Below are 26,213 nucleotides of genomic sequence, written 5' to 3'. Positions count from 1 at the left end.
GCATCTGGGAAAGAAAAGACGTGCAACAGGTCACGCGGTAGACTGCACCGAGGCGCGGGCCTCCATAATGAAGCCGTGGATGTTTAGTTTTGATGGATGTTGGACAACAAAATTTAAACGTGGCGGCTTACCGGTAATGGCTCGTCGGATCTCGGTAGCTGCGGCCTCCCTCATTTCCAGTGAGGCCTGCTCGCTGTACCAGGCTGTGTGTGGCGTGCAGATCAGGTTTGGAGCGTCTTTCAGTGGGCCCTGAGCAAAACTACAGCACACAGTCAAATTAATACAGTCTGCACACTTTCTCCAACAAGCACATGATGGCAGAATTATATTAAAACAAACCTCAATAACAGGCTGTACGGGATGTTGTGGAGGGCTTCACCAATTAACTTATAATTAATTCTACGATTGTATTTTGAGGCCAATCACAAAACATATTGTATATCAAAACCATCTGATACTGTAACAATTTCTTTTCTTTTAAAAACTATTTGTGTACAGTTTACATGACAGTTGGCTGGAAATATGGCCAGAGGGGTAAAATGTCAGATCCTGTTATTCACAAATGCCACCATCTTCTTCCTGCTGCTTTGATACTTCCTTTCTGTCAGCCTCTTTCCTCTCAGGAGACTCACAAAAACAGTTCAGCATCAACTCCCTCCTCCCCCTCCATCATCCTCGTAACACCTAGCCTGGTTCTCTGCGTGTAAGCTTTGCAACGCGTCAGCAGCGTCCTGAAATCGGTGTCATGTCGCGTGGGACGGAGGTCCAAAGTTATGAAACGCTCCCCCGTTGACATGCTGGGTTAGCGGAGCATGAGTTCCAGATTCATCAGGTTCAGTTTCAGCCTTCTCGAGCAGCCACTCAGCTGAGCAGCTGTCCAGAAATAATCAGCCTCCAAACTCTCTAACTGCCCCCGACGCGTGAACAACACATCAACACCAGTTACCCTCTGAGACGGAAAACATGGATCTTAGGAAGATGGAAAAGTGGGACGCGTACCAAGCTGTTTGCCTTCTGATGAAAGCACTTTATAGCTCAAAGCTAAAACATGACATCAAAACATCAGGGGAACAGGTGAGCTTTGGGGAATCAATCTGAAATTACTTCATTTACAATTAGTCCAGACTGGTTACCCAGTGTCACCAGTATAGTTTAAGTTTTGAGCAGGGATTTTGATGGTGTAAAACAGCAGTTTTTAAACAATGTACTATGAATTTAATATTCATGATGAAACTGTTACCAAATTTTCCAATTATTCATATCACCAGTACTTAACTGAATTCATTTGTTTATAATTGACAAAAAAAGTAACAAGTGTCAAGATGTCATTTGAATAATTATTAAATCAATTCAGCAGTACTTGTAACTCATTCATTCATTTGCCAAAATGAAGAAATGATAGATTTATTGTTTATACTTCAAATTAAGCTGTACACTTTCACTCTTAATTAGCTGATTGCATGTTATGACACACTTACTGATGCCTTTTCACCAAGTTTTGGCCTTTCACCACTTTCCCCCCGGCACTTTCTCACGAATAAAGCATGAGGAAAACTGTCCAAGAAGGTCTGTTTTAATAATCCTATATAACAAATGGAGATTATTCACCTCTTTTTGCACCTCTCTTCAAACTCAAGCATACACCTGGACCTTTAAATGTTTTTAACTTGCTCTGACAGGAATAAATCCAGCTCTCCATCTCCTCAATTCCATTACACGCAGGGCCCTGAAGGATCCATTTAGAAGCATATGATTTCTCTTTTATCTCATTATAACTATATCTGCCATTGTTCCTGCCTGTCTGTCTATCTCTTAAAGGTTTTCTGTCTCTTTGTCTTTCCCTTCCTACACACCCATCACTTTGCTTGCCAATATCTGTCCAGGATTTGGCACATGTGTGCATTTACCTGAAGGGCTCGGTCTCATGGACGTCTAAGGCAGCTCCGCGTATCCTTCCCTCCTTCAACGCCTGGGCCAGAGCTTTCTCATCCACCAGACCTCCCCGTGCAGTATTGACCAAGAATGCACCCTGACGCATCTGTAGTGCACAAGGCATGCAAACACAAACAAGTCAACACTAGGAAAGGCACAGATGAAGCCACCTTTTTTACAGCTCACGTATGGACTTTTGTGTGTATGTCAGCCTGGCAGGCAAATGAATGTGTTTGATCTAAAAGAGAGCATCAATCTGGATTATATGTCTTAAGACATATTAAACAGGACATAAATTGAGAAGAAGGAATAAAATGGGGACATCTCTGTTTCACCTGACACCTGAAAGATCTAGGAGACAGAAAGGCAACTGGGACAAATGCTGTCAGATGTGGGATAGAGAGCAGGCTTTGTTCAAACCAAGGAGATGAAATGAAGGACGAGGGATGAGCTGAAAGATGAGGTGGCGCCGCCACCCCTTGCTGCTTACCGGGGGGAGAAAAATAAGGCACAACAAAAAGTGTATGAGGGAGGAAGAAAAAAAAATCAAATGAATATGCTCAGAAGAAAGTAATCCCTTAATCTTGACAAAAGCTGAAATCCAGGGGCATGAAAAGCCTTTACGCTGGCAGGCAGTCTTTTATTAGGCCTTGGTGGTTTTGACACACAGAAAATACACAAACATGCACACACACGTTTCCACTTTAAACGCTAAGAGCCACTGCCAAATTCTGGGTGAGGAAAGACAGAAAAGTGTTCTTTCATTGCAGCACTTAAGAGGCAGCTGAGAATCTTGTGCTTTGGAAAAGACACAGAGTTAACTGGGTTAGGCTATTACCCTACACCCACTCCTCTTCATCTCCTCACATACTGTAACTCAGGAAGAATGGAGCGCGAGGGACAAGACAAAGAGAAGGAGAGAGAGAGAGAGTGTGTCACAGTGCGGGGTGATATTGACAGAAGGGAGATGCGTCCCCAGCTTGTGCAGTTCCTCAGCTGCCCTGCAGGTGTCACCCCAGGCAGTGCCTCAGAGTGCAGTTATTGACTCAGAGAGCAGCACTTTCCCCTCACAGCGCTTTCAGGCTCCTGCTGAGAGCGCTGTGCAGCCTAGTCGATATATTTGCTGTAGCCGTGGGCTGGCACTAATTGCATTTGACAGAGCAAAGGAATGAATTTGTGTCCAGCTTTGGTGGAGCTTAAGATAAAGAGCAGGGAATGTACAGGCAGGAAGGGTGCTGCTGTTTCCAGTCCTTTTTTTTTCTTCCTGCTTTCTCTTTTAGCCAGATATAATGCTCTTTAGGACAGACACTAGGCTGACAGAGTAATAATATACCAGCATCTCGACTTGTCTACCTGCTAGATAGCACCGCATTAAGCCCACATCAGGTCACAGCTGTTCAATGGGATGTTCAGCTCTGTCTGGGTGACACGTGTACGGGCGACATGTGTCTGTGTTTGTTTTGAGTAATGCACCTGTTTGATGGTGAAGTCGTTGATGAGGTGATGGTTGTGTTCGTTCAGGTTGCAGTGCAGGGAGACGCAGTCGCTCTGGTAGAGCAGGTCCTGCAGGGTGTAGACGCGCTGGACGCCCAGCGAGCGCTCCAGGCCGTCCTGCAGGTAGGGGTCGTAGAAAATGACGTTGAAGCCGAAAACCTTGGCTCGCACTGCAACCGCCTGGCCCGAACGACCTGGGGACACAGACAAAGAGTTTATAAAGTTTGTCAACTTGCACAAAGACACAGAGGGATTTCTTGTACTTTTACAGAGCGTGTCTTCTCCAGAAAAAGCCAGGCAAGTTCCAGAGTTGCACTGTTAAATACGAGTTCACTGATCATTTACATGTCTTGTTAACTATTAACTCTTTAAGTAGTCTTCAGAAATAGTTCTCCAGGCTTCTTAAAGGACATTCAAAGCTCTTCTTTGGATGTTGGCTGCCTTTTGTTCTGTTCGCTGTCAAAATAATCCCACACTGCTTCAGTAATGTTGAGGTCTGACCGCTCCATGCTGTGTGTGCGTGTGTGTGTGTTTTCTATCCAGGTACGCTTTTACTGAATTGGCAGTGTGTTTCGGGATCACTGTCATGTAACAAAATTAAACTGCTCAGATTACATCCAGATGGTATTGCATAGTAGCCAAAATTTGACGGTACATTTCTGTGTTCATAATACCATCAATTTTGACAAGATCCCCAACACCACTGGTTCATCTTGGTTCATCATACCATAAGACCTGTTTCCAGTCATATCTCAGCCTTTTCTGTTTCCCTTGCTGAAGTCTTCTTGACAACCACCTTCCATTGAGACCATACTAGACCATCCCAAAAGGTTGATTCTGATCATCTGGATGTAGCGTTTCCAATGGGAGAGTGCACAATGACTGAAGCACCACTGAACAATGGGCTGGGAGGTCAGTTGTTGATCAATGGTCATGAGAATTTGCACATTAATGATCAAGGAACTGACCTCCCAGCCTATTGTTCATTCAGTGGTGTTAGTTTCAGTCATTGTGCAATGTACTGTTTATAAGGTTGGGAAAACCTGCAGTCAGCTGAGACTGAAGAAGTCACTTGGATGAGTGACGAAATGTTTCTCCCAGTGAAAACATTACGTCCAGATGAACAGAATCAACCCTTTGGGATTTACTTACTTGGATGATTGAGCATACATCAAGACGTACTAGACCATCTCAAGAAAATGTAGGACTGTAGAATAGCTTCTGCAGTGTTTTCTATCTAACATTCACATTCCAGTGAACTCATTGGGTTCAGTATCTTGCAATCAAGATATCATCACGCAGACTGGAGCAGCCAGGGATTGAACCACCAATCTTGCAATTAGTAGGAGAACCCCGCAACCTTCTAAGCCACAGCCATCCACCACTCCAACCTTTTAAGGACACCCTGCAAACAATGCAGAGATATACCAAGTTTTTGTCTTATAGGTCTTCAGAAACCACCATGCCAATCCAAAAAAAGTGGGGAATAGGTTTTACTATAGTGACAGAATGCTACTGCCTAAAGATAAAATTTAAAATTTGTTCTTTGCTAAATTGAGCACTGGCTCATCCCCTGAGTTTAGTGCTTTTTTATGCTTAAACTATAAAAAAACAGAAAATAATCAAGTACAAGTTCTGACCTGAAAATGAGCGAAAAACCAGCCAATGTCTAAAGAAAACCTTCACAAAAAATAAACCTTTCATTCTTCTAATAGTAACAGGATGTCACTTGAACATCTTTCATGTTGCAACAGCCTTTTCATGTCGGCTTTATTATATTAAAGATGTGAAAAGGGCTACTTTTAATATCACTGAGGAAAAAAAGGCTTAAGATGAATACAAGGAGCTATGATGAAGAAATTAAAAAAAAACAACAACAACAAACAAAGGGCCTCATTCACTGTGTGTGCTTTTTAATTTGTGAACAAAATAAGCCCCCACACAAAAGTCAGGTTCATGGATCGTGCAAAACCAGCCAATTTTGCTCTTACCATCATGTGCACGTTAGAGAATCACTGTAAATCAGCAGGTGCACGCACGTTACTTGCAGTCAGCATACTTCCGTGGCCCCATTTTTCTCTATATAAGGAAACGTGTTTGCCTAGAGGCGGATCACAGAGAAGCTGTGAAGCTGTTCTAAGAGAAAAAGGTCACTTAAGCAAAAAAAAAAGTTGTGGACTGAGGAAAGCGAAATAATGTCTAAGGTGGAAACTGGAAAGACACATCAAGAAACTCGGAATGCAATCACTGAAGCGGTAAATGCTGAATCCTTGACACACAGACTGTGACTTAGATATAAAGGAAAAAGCTTAAGATACAAGTTTATGGAAAAAGGAATAAAGGACCAGATTATACAAACATCCATAAGTAGGACATTGTTGAAACAGTGGGGAGGTGACGGTGATGACGTCCAGCAAGGTTTATTTAATGTATTTGGCCACTGCCTTAGTAAATTAAAGTGTTTTAAGTCCGTTTTAATCTGCTTAGCAATTAGTTAAAACATGTATGTTTATATTTTCCAAGTCTGAGGCAGCTCTACATTCGTTTGCCGTGCACCAACCAATTCAGGCGCAAAAACACGGATGGATCCCGGATTTGTGAGTAAAACATTTGTTTGCGCTGATTAGGCACACGTTTGTGCAAACACACTGTTTGTGAATGAGGCCCAATGTGAGGTGAAGTTGTGAGACAGTGAATCAGAAACTGAATGTGCAGCATTCGAGCCTCTCCCTCTGTCTCTCACAGCCATTTGTTGTGTAGGATGCGAGTCTCCACTCCGTTGGCTGGAGACGCCAGTTTCTGCTCTGCAGCAGCAGCTGAGAGAGAGAGAGGGACAGAGTAATGGAGAGGTGGATGTTGTTGCTCGTAAAAAGGATCGATAAGGTCCTTTACACTCTCAAGGTCCCCTCTTTGTGATCGAGCATTATATCCTGCTCTTACACTCCACAGCTGAAGAGAATCACTCCTTCTCTTCTTCTCCTTCAATGTCAGCCAATAAGAGACGTGCAATGCTAAAGACCCAGATATAGCTGCAGCTAAAGCACAATAAAACTACTAAATTTGCAATGATCACAGTTGCGTACTTTACTTTTCTTCGAGTGATTCATCTGTCCATTTCTTTCTGCTAACTTTACTTTTCCTAATTTTCACAGGCCACATTTGACACAACACAGAGCGTGGGTGTGAGCTGCTGTAAGTGCAAGCTAAAAAAGCGATGCAGACAGCAGCAGTAAAGGAATCAATTTTTTTAAAATTTTCTAGTCAGTTTGAAACAGACCAGGTCATCCTGCAGCTGCAGTACGATGTGATTTACTAAATCTTTGGGAGCAGCTGTTGAAAGTTGGATCATCGCTTCTTCTGCAATGATTTCTCCTGCCTCTCTGATTGTTGGAAAATGTCTGCAAAGAACTGGGTTTAAAGAGAAACTAGATCTACTCAATCTTCATTTACAGTGAGATGGGTTAACAGCTGAAGTTTTTTGCATCTAAAAATACCTCTAACTTTGTTGCACTGGAAAAAAAAACAACTATTTTTTTGTGTAGATTTTTCCTTTAATATGTCAGCTTCTCTGTCTTCTCTATTTCTAAGCCTCACCCTCCCATCCCACACTAATCAATGCCACATGCAGTGAAAACCAGGGGGTCTGCCACCCACTCAGGTGCATCTGAACATTTTGATCTCTGTCATTTCACTCTCGACTCGGCAGCAGATGTTTGCTTTGCATTGCTAATTTTTCCGCTGACAAAGGTTTCAGATTCTGCAGTAAAACACGAGGCTGAAGCACCAATTCTTGAAATCAGCCCTGTCTCACCCAACAGTGAAGAGGCAAACATGGTGGCAATTGGCCAAGAGGTCAACATTTTTTTTGAAACATCGTTTCAAAAGTCCCTGTGCACAGCAGGCAGATTATCTCTACCGTATTTACAAAAGGAGCCAGGGGACATCACAATATCACTGGAGATATTTTCCATATGCTGCAAAGAGATGCAACAAGTGCAAAATCCAATAACGTGCAATACTGTTATTTGTTCTCTTTAGCTTTCAAATACTTGTCAGTTGTGTCTGTGTGCCATTCAGCGCAGGCAGGTAGTGCACAATCGGCTGAAAACAGCTGCCTGCTTCATGTGGAGAAGATACTGATCGTAGTGGTGAGAGCGAACTAAACCTAATCACTCAAATAAACTGCTCTGAGTGATTAGATTTTTCACTGTGAGCAACTTCAGGATGGATGTAATGAGATTCTGTTAATTAAAAAATTAAGTGAGTACAGTCAACATAGAAAAATGTGCAATTACCAGAGGCTGTCAAAAAGTCCTTATTTACCTTGCGATTGTCTCTCTTAAAACATGGAAGCATAACTTTGGCGGTTGGATATACAGTTTTTACATTTCCTTTATACATAATCGGCTAATGCTGCAGAAATATGTGGGAAGGATTAGACTTGGGTAATGAATTCCAACATTTTCACAGCGGTCCTCATCTGCATCTGCTGCAGTATCAACACTGTCTTTGCAGGGCTAATTTGATTTGACCAACTGGAAATGCTAAATATGCAAGTGGAATTTTCTTTGTTTTGAATTTGCTGTGAGACGTTTCAAGAGAAAGTAATTGTACTTGTCTGCAATCACTTTTAGTATAAGATGCAACATTTAGACATATCATTTTTAGGGGAATATAATGTGTTACAAATGTTGTTTTGCATTTAGTAACTAAAATGGCATTTCAAGCTAATCACACTCAACCCTGATGATCGTTTAAGCCTTCATTCATATAAAAATGCTGATTAAAGGTATCTTAGATGTCTCCTCCCAGACTAACATACACCCTAAATTCCAAATTTAGGGTATAAAGTAGAAAATTAGTTTGATCAGATCAAATTTAGTTGATAAGATTATCCTGGATATCACTTTTTTACTGGAGGTAGATAGGCAGACCACAGCTACTTGGTTACATTTACATATGAGAAATAACAAAATCATTCACAACTAAAAGGCTTGAACTGATTTTTGAGAAGAAGATCAAAAGGTTGGTTGTTTGGTACTTCAAGTCCTCGAGTCTACTGTCACCCCAGAGCTAGAGGGGTTTTTTTTCAGTCTGTGTATTTGCAGCCGACAGAGTTGTGCAGCTGGCTGAATATGCAGAGTCCTAGAAACCAACGCCAAGAGGCCTTCGATGTCCCCAACCTCCCACTGACAATGGATATTGTTTTGGAGACAGCTTGAGCCAGAAAGACCAGCAGAGGAGGCTGGAAGTGGGATGACTGGGTGAGGAAGGGAGAGACAGGGGGAGAAATCTTCCCTGCCAGGACCCGCTGTTCAGGCACAGTTAGTCCAGGCAGCTGTCTGGGACCTGTAGAGGAGGAAGGAGGTTGTGTGTTTGTGTGTTTGTGTGTGTGGGAGGGGGGGAGGTGTATGTGGACAGAGAGATAAGGTGGCACTCAGAGGCTTGTGAGAAGACAGAGCATCTGTCGGCCCGGTGATGTTGTGACAGGGCAGAGTGACGCACAAACACACACAATCGCCACTAAAACAGGTGCAGAGAGGGAATCAAGTCAGAACACACACACAGAGGCAGAATCTAGTCTGCCAGGAGGTCTGATCATGGCAGGGCAAGATGTTGAGGGACCGTGGTGACAGAGAAGAAGAGTTGAAAACAGAAGAGAGAGAATAATAGAGATATAATGGTGAGCATTAGAGCAGTGGGATGAGAACAGTGAGGCAGAGAGAGGAAGTCAGCCCGCAGGGAGGCGAAACAGACAACCTTGAGATAATCTGTGGGACGGGCAGAGGGTGAAAAATAACCTTATCAGAGCAGGAAAACAGAAGGCACACTGAGTGGTGAGAGGATATGAAAGCACAGAAGTGGAAGCAACGGAAGGGGGAGTGAATTAAAAAAAAAACATGATGAAAATAAGAGGAAAAAGCTAGAGAAGGAACCAGAAAAAGGCTAAAAGAGGAAAGCAAATAACTGAATATTCACCAAATCCGATGAGACCCAGGGTTTCGCCACGTATGCGGGCGGCACCGGACGCCACCTCCCGGATTTGCTCCACACTCTGGACTCGCGTGCCCTCCCGCAGAGCCTGGTAGAGCCAGGTGTTCCGCCGGTAAAGGTTGAGGATGTGGCACAAGGTCGAGTCTGCCGTCTCCTCCACAGCTGCCGAGGGAATGTTGCACACAGCGATGCCTAAAGATAGAACAGTAAACACAGACAAGGCAGAAGAGTTGAAAAGCACATTAAAGACGTATGTGACACGAGAAATATGAGTACAGAGAGAGATTTTATTGTCCAGGGCTAAAACCAATATGGGGCACTATGATTTGTGATATTCATGGTCAGCATCTCAAAGGAGTGTGAGGATGACTGTTTGTTTTGGGAACATCAGAATATCAGAATATGTCGGCTTCATTGGAGCGTGACCTCCAGCACGCACGGCAGCCGAGTATGAAACAGACCGGCGGATTTGGTGTGCCGGATTGATGTTTTTCATGTACCAGTCAGACTACATTCCAACCCTCGCTCATGGTCATGAGATCTGGGTCATGACCAAAAGAGTAAGGTCACAAATAAAAGCAGCTGAAAATAGTTTCTTTTGTAGGGTGGCTGGGATCAGTCTTGGAGATAGAGTAAGGACCTTGGACATCCAGAGAGATTATACATCTGGCCTAGTCTGGGAATACCTCAGGATCCCACAGGAGTAACTGGAACGTGTTGCTGGAGATAAGGACGACTAGAATACTCTGCTTAGGCAGCTGCAACCCCTAACCTCACTTTAGACAAGCAGAAGATGATGGATACGTGAATGGATATTATGTACTATAACACAGGTCATATATTATAAAAACTTCAAAGCAAGCGTTTGGTCCAAAAGTATATTTAATTATATTTATCCATATAGGGGAGATATCTTCTGTAAAAATAACTGCCTTCTCTAGATTTTAATGGAAGTTTTCTCGTGATGCTCAAAACGTCAAGAACAAAAAAACAAACAAAAAAACCCAACAACTACTTAGTGGTAATGTTTCTGAAGCCCTCATTCACATACTTTATAGTTTTATGTAGGAACCACCACACAGAAAAAGCTCAGCTGAAGAGTGAACACATATAATGTTAACACACTGTCTAGCTGTCACTAGCATTAGCCTCTCATCACATCACAATAAAGTTTGTGGATGTATATAAATATGCATATGTCTATATTTTGAAAAGCCAAATTTAATTTTTAGCATCACGACTGCCAATTAGGTCACTGTTTTCAAGAGAAAGGCAAATATTTCAACAGTGAAAACCTCCAAAGCATTACAGGCCAGAGGAAAAACATGAAAAGTTGATATTGGTGTGAACCGATCCTTTAATAACTTGGGTTATCTTTGATTAGGTCTATATTTGGGCAATGTAATCAGTATTCCAAATATCACCTACTTAACGGTGATAATGATATTAAGATACATACGTAAATATGTAAAGTCAAGATCTTATCCAGTGCAGTGTTCGTAATTTTGTTCCTTTCAGCCGATATAAAGCCCTGACCTTGTGGTATTACCTTGCCGTTTCCTCCAACAACACAGACTTCTTTTTTTTTCCTGTTCTAACACTTAAGCACTTCTGCCTGCCCTCATTCTCCTCCTAATGTCCTCATCTCACTCTGTATCTCGGAGTAACAGCGCAGTCGTCTCTAGACAGCAAAAAATAGACCGAGCCTGCTCAATCAATGGCCCCTTTTTTCTTCTCCCCGAGAACAGCCGTCATATCAGCGCCGCCTTCTCCAGGCACGATAGCTTTTGACTCCTGTGTTGCAAGGCAGAGCGCCTTCGGTGAGTGGGTGGCAGTTAGACACAGTATCTCATATTGGCAGGGAAATGGCAGCTTTGTCAACTGTAAGAGCTTTTTGAGCCACCAGCCTGCTGATATAAGCCTGGGTGGTGTTTCAGGGAGAAAACTGAACTCTTCTCTCTCCCCGTGTGTCTTTTACTCTGTCTCTTTGAACATTCTGGCTCACAGCGGGATGTCTGCACTTCATCTGACTATTTAATTCAGCCTTTGATACTATTCAGAAAAAATCCATACAGTAAAAACAAGGAAACGGTAAACGTGGTGTTCGAAGTAGTCCGCTTTAGGGACAACAACTATTAGCTCTATCTCATCGCTGCTTTTCTTTTAGATGGTCAGTCCAATTTTAACGCTGCGATGTGATGAATCGTCCCTTCAAGATTCATCTAAATCTGATTACAGGCACCTGAGGTATCGTTTGTCATTAACAGGCAAACAAACGATCAAACAAGCAAATCAGCAGACCCTACTCCCTCACAAGAAATCAATGCGACGCGGGATAGTCGTATCAAAGGAGCACAAAACACATCAGGGCTTTGCTCAGATGTGGAAAAAGAGGCTGTTACACGAGCACAGATGTGGAGAAGAAAATGATTATGATTTAGTAGCCGCTATTTAAAGAGTTCATACCCAGCTCTCCAGCAGCCTTTATGTCAATGTTGTCGTAGCCGCTGCCGATGCGGATGATGATGCGTAGAGCTTTGAACTTTTCCAGGTCCTCTCTGGTCAGGGTGATGGTGTGGTACATCATGGCGCCCACTGCCTCATTAAGCACCTGCAGACACATGCATTCATAAAATTTAGCATGACACAACTGAATGAAATGCTTTCCCCTCCTTAATCTGTGTCTTCCGTTTGCTAGTTTACTCGTTTACTCATGCAAAACACGGCTATTAAATCCACTTGGGGATACAAGAGCTCATGACAATCACACAGTTGCATTCCTTTCAGAGATGCTGTGAAAATCGCACGCCTGCCGTGACTTCCGACATTTGAGAACATTATAGATTTCACATCGAGGGGGAACTACAGACATCACATGGCCGTGAGCAACACTGACACATTGTCCATTTAACAGACCTGCACTGGAAGTAGAAACAGTCATTATATTGTCTTGCGGGGGCTCAGTTCTGCACGGTATTCACAATTGCACCAAGAGCGTTTACGGACACAAGATCCGGATAACTGACTGGACAGAGAGGTCACTGATTGCACGATAAGCCTTATGATGAGAGCATGTAGTGGGTCACAGAATTAAATAGAATAATAGAATTAAAATAGCCCCATTACAAAGAAAGTAACTCGCTTACCACCCAGACTGTGCCGCTCTGTATTTCAGGCTTCAAAATTTCCCGATTCCAGGAAACGTATCCCGCTTTTGCCCTAGTAGCTTGTGGCTATTTCTTCTAAATGTTCTTACCTGCTGTACTCATAAATTTTAGGCTGTGCAAACTCCAGCTTAAAGATGCATGTCAGCTAAGTGTAAGTGAAAGTAGTTGTTAGTTATTTTAAAGCAGGTAAAGGTCAAAACTAAATATGCTTTTAAACAACCACATGGTGGCGTTGTTGAATCTACCTACCCAAAGACAATCTCTTCAGTTAAATAAAAAAGAATAAATAAAAACAATCTTAAGTGAAACATATGCCAAAAAAGTCTGAATTCTATCACCTTGGACGGGGGGGTGGGCAATCACTGTGAAATGCTGCTCACGCTGCTCCTCTGCCACTTAACGTGGACAAGGTGACCTGGCCTGTGATGTGGATCTAAACTATTCCCCTTCAGTATCAGCCCCGGCCCCTGTCAGCGCCTAAATAACAGCTCTACATTCACCTCCAGCCAAGCTGCATTAGGCTTTCCTGTGATTAGTAGATTAGCTCTGAATTTCCATACTGCTTTTATTAGAGCAGTGTCCTGGACAGGCCTTCCAGATATTAGTTCAAGGTTAAAACACTCCTTACACGCACATGTGCGACCGGCCAAAATGCACACATACATAATTGTCTCCCTCTGTGCTGATCCTGAAGGTCTTGTGTTGTTTTTGAGCTGGGGGAAGGAATCTTCTAGCCTGACTGTAGTTGATGTTAATGGAAACTCTGACCTCAGCTACATCCCCCTCTCCACTGTAACCAAACCCTTTTTGCTTTAAGGATCTATCATTTCTTATGATGCCTGGACTTTTCTGACAGGGCAGAAAACCCCTGCTTCACATTTGGCCTTGCTGAGCAAAAGATAGACTGTTTCAAGGGAGTTTTGTTTTGGTGATGTGCACACTGTAGTGCACACTCCTAGCTTCTAGGAGGGGGACTTTATGGCTATGAAGTCATCCCGTGAGTGATCCGCAGGGAGGTTGTGCTGCTTAAACTGTTGCTTCATAAAACTACAGACTACTTGAAACTTCTTACAACAAAGGTGGCTTAGCATTTTGCAGGACAGCGTCACAAAATACTGTGGAATATGTTATAAAACAACAAGCTCTGACCCCGCTGGCCATTGTAACTTCAAAATCCACTTTAGCAGTGCATCGATTGAAGTTTCAGACAAAAAAAAAAAAATCCTTGAGACTAACGTGATGAAGGAGAGGAATTAAAAACAGCAGTAAAATTTCAGTGAATAATAAAGGTCATCTTATCTTATCTTATCTTAACAGGGTCAATTCACTAGTTTTGTTTTGCACAAAATCTTTCAATACTTCTAAAACAAATCCGTCCACACGAGATGTGCTGATTTTACAGAAGACTACATGCCAGGTCCAGCCGCTTAGGTCAGAGGGAGGCTACCAGTTTTCCTGGTTGCAGCCTCAGTGCTTATCTAAAGCAACGTGGCTTCTTGCACATTTACCCCAGCCCCCCACCTAAATAGTGAAATAGCAGCAAGAAAGCAAAAAAAGTGAATTTCTTAGTGCCAAAGAATAAACAGATGTTGACCAGTATGTCCACTAAACTACTCTGATACCTGGTTCCTCCAGTATGCACGTTAAACTGTTTCTGTGCAAGAGCCTGAACCTCCTAAATGCCCCCATGCATCCTTGTGTGTGTGTGTAACAGATAAAGCACAGCATTAATATGTGAATGTGAATGGGTGAAGTACTTTAACAACAGAAAAGTACTATAAATATCTATATAACCCCATTTAGTGTTTATTAAAGGATTTACTGCTTTGAAAATGTATTGTTACTTATAAATTGAAAATAGTAAACATTTGCTGATATTGTGAAGACTTTCTGTTCACAGTTTAACTAATGACGCGAGACGACAACACGCAATGTATGGATTTTTTTCCCCCTGCATTTTAGAGATTGAACTGTTAATTGAACACAGCATCATCATTTTTCCATCTATCATCTTTTAGTTACATTAAGTCATTAGCTGCAAGCCCCAAGCTTAACACCTCTTTTGGATGATCACAGTCAGGCGGCACACAAAGTAATAGGCCAATATTGACTCCCTGCCATATGGGCTCTCATCCAACTTTTACAAGCCACATGTGGTTATGAGGCGCGACGACCGTGACAAAGACGAGGGATCAGAGACCTTGGATTATGATGCTGGAGCGCAGGTGCTGCATACAGGATTTGGTCTCACTGAAGTGGTATTGTAACTTGATCTTGATTGGTATTTGCCTGTGTGCTTTATCGTCTCCCTATCACTTGAGAAAAAAGGGGATTACCAGGTAGAAGACTTCACACAACCTCAGGCAACTTTCATATTTAATCCTCGGCCAATCTTTTCCATAAGATTTTTTTTTATTTTTTATGTTGTCTGGTGTATATGTACGGGAGTGTGGCAGCTGCTGTCTGCCCTGACAACATTGAACTGAAACTCCCAGAGTTATCAACACTGCATCTTCGTATCCATGCTGCAGAAAGCAGAGATTGGACATTTTCAATCTATACCGCCCCTCTGGGTATCTAGACTGCAAGTTATTACTGCGAACTGCTGAATATGCTTGCGAGGTGAACATTACAATCATGTTTTTCCTGATAAGGCAGTGTTAAAACAAACAAAAAGCTACCCACTTTCCCCCCCTTCTCCTCACCGCCCAAGGTCTTTGATTGAATTGATCTCTATGCAAATGCTTCTTTTTTAATATGTCCCATTTTCATAAAAACAGCGCGATGGAAGATGTAGCAGCCCTCACTCTGTCTGCAGATGAAGAGATAGCACTTGGGTGATACCCATTCCTGTGGCCATATATTGTTTTGTAGCCACGGCGCTGCATAAAAAGCAATAAAGAGCCTCTACAAGCCAATGTAATTACACCGCATCCCCGCTGTACGAGATTCTCTATTAGAACAATGGCACTGATATAGGCGTTACAGTCAGTGCTACAAAGTGACATTAAATCATAATGAAGCCACTATATTTTAACTGGCAGGTGTGTATGAGGCCAATATAACGCACTTCACATATCAGTGCTATAGAAAAAAAAAGAGGGAGATATGAGTGACGGGTAAATTCCGTCTCTCCATCAAGGTTCAGCTGCGATGTGGAAGACATTGAAAGTGAACTACGGTGCGTGCGTCTTCCTACCTTCTCGTGGATCTCCTGCGTGGACTGAGCATCACAGAAGGCAACGGTTGCTAAGTCTTTAAGGATGGGCATCTCCACGGTGCAATCACGCCCGTCCAGCAGGGCCACCAACGGGCGGGGATGCATGGGCCCGTTCATGATTTGAGGCCGAATACCTGGAGAGATACATCCAAAAAAAGGACGAAAGATTATTTTAACAGAAAAAGTATTAAGAAAGTAGCTTTCAAAATCAGGAAAGATGAAATCCAAATAAAATATAAAGTGTAACTATCACTAAATTGCAGTCTTCACTCAGTTAATCAACACTCGGATAACAATCACCTCCTGTGTGTATGCATGTGTGCACCTGTGTGTGCTGATTAGGATGTAGCAGGAAGCGGGGCTTCTCTGAACTAACAAAAGTTGCTCAATAAATCAATGCGCCTACTCAAGACTGGATTAGAACACGGGCTCACTTGCAGGAATCCTCTGGGTCTGGCTCTCAAACGCAAACAAATCGCACACAGAAACATTTACATACACTGACACAGATAGGTGAATGCAAGCAGACAGAGGTTCACACAATCATATGAAGGGGAACAAATTCCCCTGTGTGCATACCGACACGCACACTGTGGTCCTTCTCTTTTATCAGTTAAAAAACAGCATTTGCCTTAGTGTGAGTGGAACCAGCTGCTGTGGAACAGGGGTGAAAAAAACAGAAGAAGAAAAGAGAAACACTGTGAGGACACCTTTAGAAATGCCTTATAAGAGCAATGCATCATTGAAATGAAGAGCGTTGGAGAAAACGCTACAAGCCTGAAACAAACTCGGAACCGACTCGCAGCTGCACTTCGGCACACTTGACAAAGTGCGTGTCGTAACTCGGGTTTCTGTCGCCGCTCGGCTCCTCTCCTCTCCTTACTCGCTACTTTTCTCACTTGAAGTAAAATGAGTCAAGAGAAGCCGAACTCCCCAGCGGGTCGACCTTCTCACACATCCCACTGAAGAGGACGTGTCGCGCTTCGAAGACAGACAATTACCAGCCCCTGCTTCATACAATGTTAACAAGTAAAGAGCATCAATATTCATGCTTCCCTCAGACGCTGGCCTGTGGACGGAGAGACTTTAGAAGAAACAAAACTGCTCCCTGCTAAGTAACAGCATCGCAACACTGCACAGGTCACCATATTCACCCCGACAACAAGATCCCCTGCGGATGTTTCCGTGTGACTTCACGACATCACGTTTCTTATCTAGGTTTGCTGCTAAGATCTGTATCGGGATGCTCATGCATGACCTCACTCTGTGCATGCACTAGTGTATGCATATCTCTCAAAGTTATCCTGAAGATTACAATGACGCCATGCTCAATGTTGTGATAAGGAGCAGGGTGGAGAAAGGGAAAGGAGAGCAAAGGTGGAGAAGGTCTCATTAGGGCAGTGCTCTTGGGGATTACAGCACACAGCATTAGGACCGATATAGGTGAGATAAGGAGATTTAAGATCGAGATAGTTGTGTGTGTGCACAAACAAGTTGAAATGCACAGTGAGAAAAACAACAGGTGGGAGGGGGGGAGGGGGGAAGAAAAAGAGGAGCGATTCAGAGAAGAGTGAAATTAAAATGTAAAACAAGGAAGCATAAAAACAGACTAAACACCGCCTGTTAGCTTAAAGAGCTCCCAGGAGACTTATCAGGGGAGAAGGAGGATGAAAGGAGAAGGAGCACATAAACGACAGGAGAGACGCAGAGAAAGCCCAGCTGACAGAAAGCGAGCAGTCCAGCAGTGTAGCCTCTTAGGGCAGGGGGGGAGGATCGTAGCGGAGATGTCGTCTCCGTGCGCCTTCCGCCTGTTGTCATGGTGATCACTTAACAGGCTTTGGCTGCCAGTTTTAATGCACTTTATTTTTGGCACCGCCGGCATCTGCGCCATGAGTTGGGGTCGGAGGCGCAAACGGCCGTATCCACCCCACTCTTGCGGTGCAAAGGGCGGAGGAGATGTTTTCTCTCCTGACATACAGACAGCCGCCTCCTCCCCTCTCCCTCCGCCTCCTCATCTGAAGCCCTCCATCAAACGCCTCCGTTGCTTCCTACCTCCTTATCGGGCTCCCTGTTCAAGACAGCTGACATGACGGTGGGAAAGGTGAGGCTTACCAGCTTGGCTGTCGCATCTGTAAGTGACAGCTTGTTGAATATTAATAGAGGCAGCTGGTAAAGACTGGGCAGCAGTGGTCAAAACCATCAACACCAAACTGGCGAGGGTGTGTCAGAAACACTCCACGAATGGTGGTTGATCGATCGAGTGAAACAAATGACTGGATTGTTTGTAATGTCATTGTAAACTGAACACATCTGGGTTTTGGACTGTTGAAAGTTATGTAAGAAGCCAGTAATAAGTCATTTCCAAATACTTTGGCTTATTTTTCTTCCCAAAAATCACACAAACTCTATTCAAGCTTAGCTTAGATTTTCTTACATGTCCACTAGAGGGCAGATGAAAACATCTCACAACTATCAATAAAAGTTGTTAACAAATAGTCTAACATAGGTGGCAACATTAGGATTCAGCAGGTGTATTTATTTGCTGGTGAGCTTTTATTCTTGCTCAGAGTCAATGTGCAAATGTGCACTAAAGTAAAAATAATAAGCTTAAACAGGCTAAAAAACTGCTACCGAGGTTTTTTAACTAAATGCCACTTGTTACTTGTCACTGTCACTAAAAGATATGAAGAAAAATACTGATTATGGCTTATCTCTGCTTCATCCTACCAGTGTGTACTTGTATCTAACAGTTATTGGCGCACAGTGTGTGTGCACATTAGAGAAGCTGTAGATGAAGCAGTAGGAGAGAGGAGTGGTTGACAGGCTGTGTCAAACCCTTAGGCAGAAGTTAGATAGGCTGAACTCCATGAATCATCCACCGGGTTCCTCTGACCTTTCAGTCTCTTACTCTTTAAATCTCCCTCTTGTCGACTTCTTCCTCTGCTACATTTTAAAGTATCGTCGGCACTGTTGTATTTTCGCAGATCTCTCCCTGTATGATAGCATCTTCTGACAGCTCCTCTTTGCTGCCGATGTCTAGCCCTGAGTGACTGTTTGCTCACTGCGCATCTGATTTTCTTTTTCTCCCTTTTCACATAAATTCCTCCCCGACCTCTGCTATCATTCCTCAGCTGTCTTTCAGTAATCACTGTCCCTCCTTTCTCTGTCATTCTTTCACCTCAACTGTCATTTCTTTTCCTCCATTTTCTATCCCCCCCCCCCTCAATTCCAGTTGGTCTGTCTGTCTATAAGCCGAAGCGCGCATGTCCTCCTGTGTGACAGATTGATTCTTACACTGTTGATTTTGATGGAAAGGATATGATATATTCAGGGAGGGAAAGCAGGGAGGTGACAGGCAACACTCCCTCTGTGTTAAATTGACAGCAAGTACATCAAACCAGTCTCAACCGGAACCACTGGGTTTGTCAGCTGCACAACACCACAACACCCGTTTCTGATAGGTGATGCGTTCATGACACCTTTCTCACCACCTATCTCCGTGGTGATACTCGACAGCATCCCTGTGCTCTGTGCATCTATAACAAGTCTGTACCAATCTAGATTAAGTAGAATATAGAATTGTGTGTGTTTAGATGTGTTAATACATTGAACAATTTAAAGCTTCATATTTAAGTCACAATAATGGATGGGGAGTAATAATCTCGTAACCAGGCAACAACGCCCGGGGCTAGAAAATGAAGGCAACGCAGAAGTGCCTGAAAGTGTCCACTTCCTCGAGTGTCCACTCGAGGCTGGCTTCAAAAGCACTAATAGACTCTCGTGTTAAAATAAACATGTTTACAGGCTGTTTCAAAAGACAGTTTTCACGTCAATAGTTAATTTTCTCCTTTGTAACAACCTTGATATGAGGGTTTCTGTTTCGCCATCTTGGTTGCAAAAAATGGATGTGATGAGGAGGGACGGGTCTGGCACCCATTAGCTACCGACTTGGGATTGACAAGATGATAGCCAATGTGGTTTCATGGCATTTTGAAATGTGACATGAAAAAGATGTTCAAAATAGGCATAATTTTTTACTCAATCTACAGGTATCGCCATCTGGTGGCGTCAGTTTGTAAAGCATCTCTTTTGACTGCCTGAGTGTTGCCTTATGGGGTATTTTTCATGTAACTTTCTTATTTTTCAGTTAATGTACATTTGAAAGTACATTCAAGAAGTCTGGTCTGCGCTGTTGTAGGTAACATAAAAGTAATTAAGAGATATCTTTGTTGGGGGATTCATTGACCCAGTCTATAGATCGGCACAGCTAACCAAGCTAACTAGCAATACCTCATATCTAAACACAACACCCTCATGTCCAATTATGGTCACCTTTGGAGTCCCAAAAAACTCCAACAACATGGCGGGGACCAAAATGATGAACCTGAGAATTCATAATGGGATTTCACCAACCAATGAGGGATGGAATGGGGTGGCTATCTTTTATATACAGACTATGCAAATAGTCGGGGTTTTAAAAACTTAACATCGATCTAAAGGCTTTTTGGCTTGCAAATTGTGGGTGAAAAGGTACTAAAAATCTCCTCTAAAGTGCCATAAACTAGAATAATTTTGTGCTTTGAAGCCACCAGCAGATTTCTCAAGATTACAATTTACTGTCAACCTCCAATTTATCTTTTATCTCAGCATGAATTTAACTCTTTGGAACAAGACAATCTCAGTGAGAGGCACTGCCAGCCTTGGAAACAAGCTTTAACCTCCACTGTGACAAGCACTCTCTAAGCTCACTTGTTTTAACAGCTGTGCAACACCTTTTCAGAGGCAACAGGCAGGAGTAAAACAGCATTTTCAGCAGGTCTGCCATGTTCTCTGCAGGTTTACGTCCTGGCGCCTGGGCAAACGCGGCCGCTGGCCACCTGACTGCAAACAACCAGAGGATTCGAACTGAAGCATGAGCACAGACTTTCATACGGTGCACCAAATCTCAACAAATGTGTTAAGTGAAGGGCAGGGGATTGTGGAGTATTGGAGGTAATGTCAGAACCGCAGGAGGCAGAGTGCTCTTAATTTCACTCACTCCTCCATTAATTAATCTCCCTCATTTCCTTTCCTCCGAGTTCTTGCTTCCTCTGCTTGCCGCTTAACTGTTGCCAGGCTGCAAATGCATGCGCGTGAGATGTTTAGGGATGAATTAATTTTCTTTTAGGGGGGCAGCTGCTGTTGTGGGTTTACCTGCCAAAGGAAGTAATGCATGTAATGCATGTTCACACACATACACACCTCCTGCTGTGGTGTAATATGTGTAATGATAGATTTGGGGCTGTAACTAATGATTTTCTTCATTGGTGATTAATTATTTGATTTTTTTCAACTATTTAATTAATTGCATATCTTCGACATGTCAAAAATTAGCGACATAAGTGACATTTTCTTATTTAATTTAACCACTACTCTAAAAACATTTCATTTACAGCATGATAGATATGACACTGATTCAGTGAATAACTGATCTGTACAGGTGTCACTGTTTATCTGCTGGTTACATTATTAAATTAAATACCTCTGCTTTGTGATTACTATACTTTTGGAATGATACTAACACACAAACACTTCTAAAATAATTCTCCGTACTAAAAGCACAGACAGATTTATCATGAGGGTTCCAAGACGCTGAAAGACGAGCCTTGAAATGATTTTTTTAAAGACATCCATTGCTGCTAGATATTATGTTACTAAAGTCTTTTTAATTCCCTGTAATAAAATGTGGGGGCTCAGTTAGCGGTCTAAAAACAGAACATTTTTCTCAATTAGATTGCACACCAGTTGTGGAAAATGAGAACTGGGTCACAATGGAAATTATTTTGGAAATCTAGGCCTCCAGTAAAAAAGCTTAAAACCACTTGATGTAGATTACCAAACTTCATAAGATCAGTGTTTTTCCCTCTTTCTTTTTTTCCCCTAATCTTACTCAGTCATCTGTATTTAAATTCTAATCATTCCTTTAGACAAATACAACCCTAACTCAGTCCGGGCTGGAGGCTGCGGTTTCTGAGCCAGAAACACTTAGTCAGAGTCTGGCAGCAGGAAGTAGCAGAGCGGCGTACCGGGAGATGAGGCCAGTGTTTCCATTATGTGGTGAAGGGAGCTAGGAGTCTTATCCTACCACTGGCCTCTGCTGCTGGTGCTATGTTGCCTCCAGTGAGGGGAAGGGGGACTAGAGGGGAAACGGGGAAATGAGAAATTAAAATGAAGAGAAGAGCAGAGAAACAGAAGTCACTTTAGTGCTAATGAGAGACAAGCCCTCCGCCATACTATAATCATCTGCTGCCACAGGTTACCTAGCAACCCCAAGCTGCTGTTTGCAGGTGGCTCCATCTCAACAACAAGGTTGGGTGGGGGTTGCTGCTGACCGCTAACTGTTACAGCCATTTACTGTGCCACCCTGAGCTAATACATGACCCATATCCTTTCCCTGCTAAGTCCAAAAGGAGGAGGCTGCGTGAGAGAGGTGGGACATGTCGATGATGGCGAGAGAAGGGTTATAAAATGGTCACGTGACTCCTGCTTTATATGCGCGCTTTGATTTGAACATATGGTTTCATTTGGACTTTCCCAGGCTGGCAAAATAGTTGACAATCTACCTTTACGTTTAGCGGAAACAGTTGCCGTTTAAATAATTTAAACACTGTAAAGAAAAAATGGAGCCATTTTGACAAGGATTTCATTTTGATTTAAATTCAAATTACAATCAAATCATTGCTGATTTTCTTGGCAAAAACGATTCTACAAATCATTCAGGTCACATGCGCCACACAATAAATCAGGACTGAATGCCTTTTTTGGCTATTATAAAAGAAAAATGTCACTCGCAGTGGATTGCTTCAGCTGTTCTTAATTAAAGATAATTCTCCCAGAAACTTGCCAAAAGGCCAAACAAAAACCTACTGCTGTAGTAAATCTCACGTCCTCACTGCAAATTGGCATCTCTACTGTGAGTTAGGGAAAAAATGAAAAAGTTTTAGACAACTCTGAGAAGAAAGTTCAATCTTTTTTTTTTTTATATTAGTGGAACAATCTTGTCATGATTGTCTCTCAGGTTTGATGTTCCGGTTAAAATTTTCATGCAAATCATATTAATAATTTACTGATTCCCTGCATAACCTGACTTTAGTCACCACCCCGCTGCTTGCATTTCCTAACAGTACATGCCAAATCACCCACAGAGTGCAAAACAGCATCAACCAAAATAGAGACCTACACTGGTGCACACTATGTAGGCCAACTTTATGTTACACATGTTTTACAGGCACCGAGAGGCCAGCATGTATACCCTATACTTGACTATAAATACTACTTTTCTTTTTGATAAATCTTATAGTTAGGGCTGGATCAGGTGATGCTTACCCCTCAGTTACACTGCAATAGACCTAGGCTGCCGAGTGCTTGCCATGATGAACTTAGCCTTTCTTCTTCACTCACCTCTTTTCACTTTTATCCCACTCTGCATTTAAACAACCAACCGAGGTGATCTCTTAGCAACCAAAGCAACTACAAGGAGGTTGCAGTTGCAACCAGTTGGGCAATACATATTTTTCCCCTCATGATTGATAGTTAAGGTGGGCAATTCTTGAGCAATGTGATATCACATGAGAAAACTCTACAGAGGAAAGCCAGAGCACATAGGATGGTCTGCTGTGTGCCAGATGCACTTTAATTTGTAACAAATTAATTAGGAAGAAGATTCTAAACCACATTTCCATGCTGTAAATGTTCTTGTGGAGGAAACGTTTGCAAAGGCAAAGTGAGATTTTTATGAAAACGTTGACATGAGGGTCAATAGTATGTAAGTGGGAAGTAATGAATGGGACAGCAAACCTTGGTGAACAGCCAGGAGGTTGCTGCGAGGTAAAGGAGAAGCTTACAGTGCACAGATGTGCTGTTAGGTCAAACAACACTTTGTGTTCCTCACTTAAGTTTCCCTCCATTTCACATGGCGCCCGTACTTTTGGTTTACCAGAGCTGAATAAAAACAAGAGAAACTTTATAACCCCCCCCCAAATGAAATTTGGTAACTCATCTTTCTCCTTCTCTTACGTGCGCACATAAAACCTGTCAAGAACACACACAGACCCAAAGTCTGCCCGTGACAGCACGAGGTCATTGCATGAGTTGTAGTGGTTAAAGAGAGCGGGTGTGGAGGGCGGGCATAAGCACCCTTTGTTGGCAGCCTCCTCCCTGCCCTTCCCTCCCTTCACTTCCCCAAAAGTAGCACACAAAGGCCACTTGTCCTCCACTGCCAGTGCCCCACCCCTGTCACCACCCGGCTGCCCGCCACACCAATCCATCCCCTGCCAAGAAAATGAGCGCACGGCTGTTTTAAATGGTACCCTCTGTGTGCACTGGCGGGCCGGAGCTCGCACTCCACTGCGGGACAAAAGCGAGTGTCAACAGCATCCATGGCAGAACCACGCCGGACCTCCCATTACCTCCCCTTCCTCTCTCTTTTTCCCGCTCTTTTATTCTTCGGCGTTGCCCTGAGCTACAAAGTGCAACTCTGAGCCCAAGACTGCAGAGGCAGCAAAAACCTAGTAAGCCCAGTTCAGCAGCACAAGTAGCAGACCCCGAAATGACTACTCCTTACCGGGCACGCAATGCATCCACACACATACACACACACTCTAAAACACTGCTCCCCTCCTCTCCTCTTACCCATACTCCCTCTACCCCTCCCCATTCACCTACTTCCCTCCCACCTCCCACATGCCAGACTTTATTAGACATCCAGAAGAGAAAACAGGAAACATGCTGCTTGCCTGGAAAATGTTGTCTCCACATTATTCGTTTTTAAAGGCTATGCATCACAGCGAAAGCAGGAGATGACTGAGGCGAGTAGAGAGTGGAAAAAGCAAAAAACACAAAAAAAGGAAAGTGGAGGACCCTCTGCAATCATCCATGGAGGGTACCCCCCCCCCCTCCACTTCTTCTTCTTCTCCTCCTCCTCCACTCCTCTAACCCCCCTCCCCCTTCCCCTGGAGTTGCTCCTCTCGGTCTGGCCCTGTTGGTGAGGGGAAGGGGTCTCTGCGGTGCGGGCTCTCACTAAGCCCCTGGCTGCATCATCTTTAGTCCATGCCTTTGAGGGCAGGGAGAAAAGCACCATACACCCGCGGCGTCCTTATATGCACGCTCACTCACACACGCTGAGGTTGGAGCTGATGATCGGATGGTAGCAGGATGGAGAAAGAGGGGGGCAGGAGCTTTTGTCCTTTTCTCTTTTCCTTTTTTAAATCTCCCAGGAAGAAAAGGCTGCTGCGGTCGGGGAACGCGGTAGCTGGAAACTCTCTCGCTGCTTCCTCTGCTGTCAGCTGCGCAACATTTATTCGCTTTGCGTGTCTCTCTATCGCTCTCTCTCCTTAGCTTTTTTTCTCCTGCCTTTGTCTTAGCTGATAATAAACCAGAAGCTGCAGAAAAAAAAGACCTTGCATCTGGGAAAAGAGAGGAAAAAAAAAGATCTGTCTAAATCAGAAGTGCCAGCTTGGTCATACAGAGCTGGGCTCTCTGGGCTTGCACAATTTACGGCTGTGTTCAGTTCACTTCACAGGATCCACACGCATAACACACTCAAGCACAATTCCTCCTCCCTTTTTTCCCTCCTCCTGCCTCTCCACTTTTTTATGTTTTATTTCTGATCTGGACTCCATGGTGTTTTGAGAATGCCTGCCCCTTTTTCCCCCCCTCGCACGCACGCACACACACACACACACACACACTCTGGTTTGCTCCCAGCCTAAGCCTCACCTCCCTTTCCCTGCTGATTATTTGGTTTCCTTTTCTTCTTTTCTACTTTCATCTAGAGCCGCCCCCCCCCACCACAAAGACTGAACATGCACACAAACCCACTCCACCCTGATATTTTTTGGGGGCTTACTGGAAAAACATTGGGAAAGTGACATACACACTCATACCGCCTACCTCCCTTTGAAATTGCACACGCATCCACACACACACACACATATACACAAACTGCAAACCGCAAGAACAATGCAACATTCAAGTCACTCCAGCAACAACATTACAGCTGTAGAGTTTGCTGTTCTTCACACCATCAGGGAAGTCATCAGAGCCGAGCGTGTTAAGTTCACAGTTTGGTCCCTGTAGGGGAGAGCTGACAGATCGCCCCGCTGAATGACTGTGAGGATGAGTGGCTGTAAACACCCTGTTTGGAATAACAAAGCAATCGGAGCCTCCCTGCTACTCGCCAGAGCACGGCGATGAACATACACATAAACACACGTGCACGCACACCGTCAGCTGCATGACAAGCGCGACCAATACAGAAAGAGTCCGGCACGGTCACGCGCCAGAACTGATTCACTCACAGTCAAAGCGGAAAGGTGAAACAGCACAGTCTAAGTGTAAAGCTACTTCTCATTTTTTTTCTGTGTTTA

General features: G+C 43.5%; 1 protein-coding gene across 6 annotated transcripts in view; it reads right to left on the bottom strand.

Annotated features, from left to right (window-relative positions):
• Positions 1-26,213, bottom strand: part of ctbp2l (C-terminal binding protein 2, like) — a 96,583-nt gene that overhangs the window by 6,163 nt on the left and 64,207 nt on the right. For 5 of the 6 annotated variants that reach the window (XM_039616301.1, XM_039616299.1, XM_031750715.2 and 2 more), the window contains 6 exons: positions 15,787-15,941; positions 11,887-12,031; positions 9,406-9,612; positions 3,406-3,620; positions 1,908-2,038; positions 132-259 (listed from right to left, as the gene is read on the bottom strand). In XM_039616301.1, coding sequence (XP_039472235.1) covers positions 132-259; positions 1,908-2,038; positions 3,406-3,620; positions 9,406-9,612; positions 11,887-12,031; positions 15,787-15,941 — 981 coding nt within the window. Of the gene's footprint in view, positions 1-131; positions 260-1,907; positions 2,039-3,405; positions 3,621-9,405; positions 9,613-11,886; positions 12,032-15,786; positions 15,942-24,581; positions 25,389-26,213 lie in introns of those variants that run through there. The other variant, XM_039616300.1, reaches the window with a different exon arrangement.

Source organism: Oreochromis aureus, linkage group 8 (genome assembly GCF_013358895.1).
Source record: "Oreochromis aureus strain Israel breed Guangdong linkage group 8, ZZ_aureus, whole genome shotgun sequence".
Lineage (NCBI taxonomy): Eukaryota > Metazoa > Chordata > Actinopteri > Cichliformes > Cichlidae > Oreochromis > Oreochromis aureus.
The sequence above is the reverse complement of the archived record's forward strand: the minus strand, read 5'-3'. Positions and strand labels throughout refer to the sequence as shown.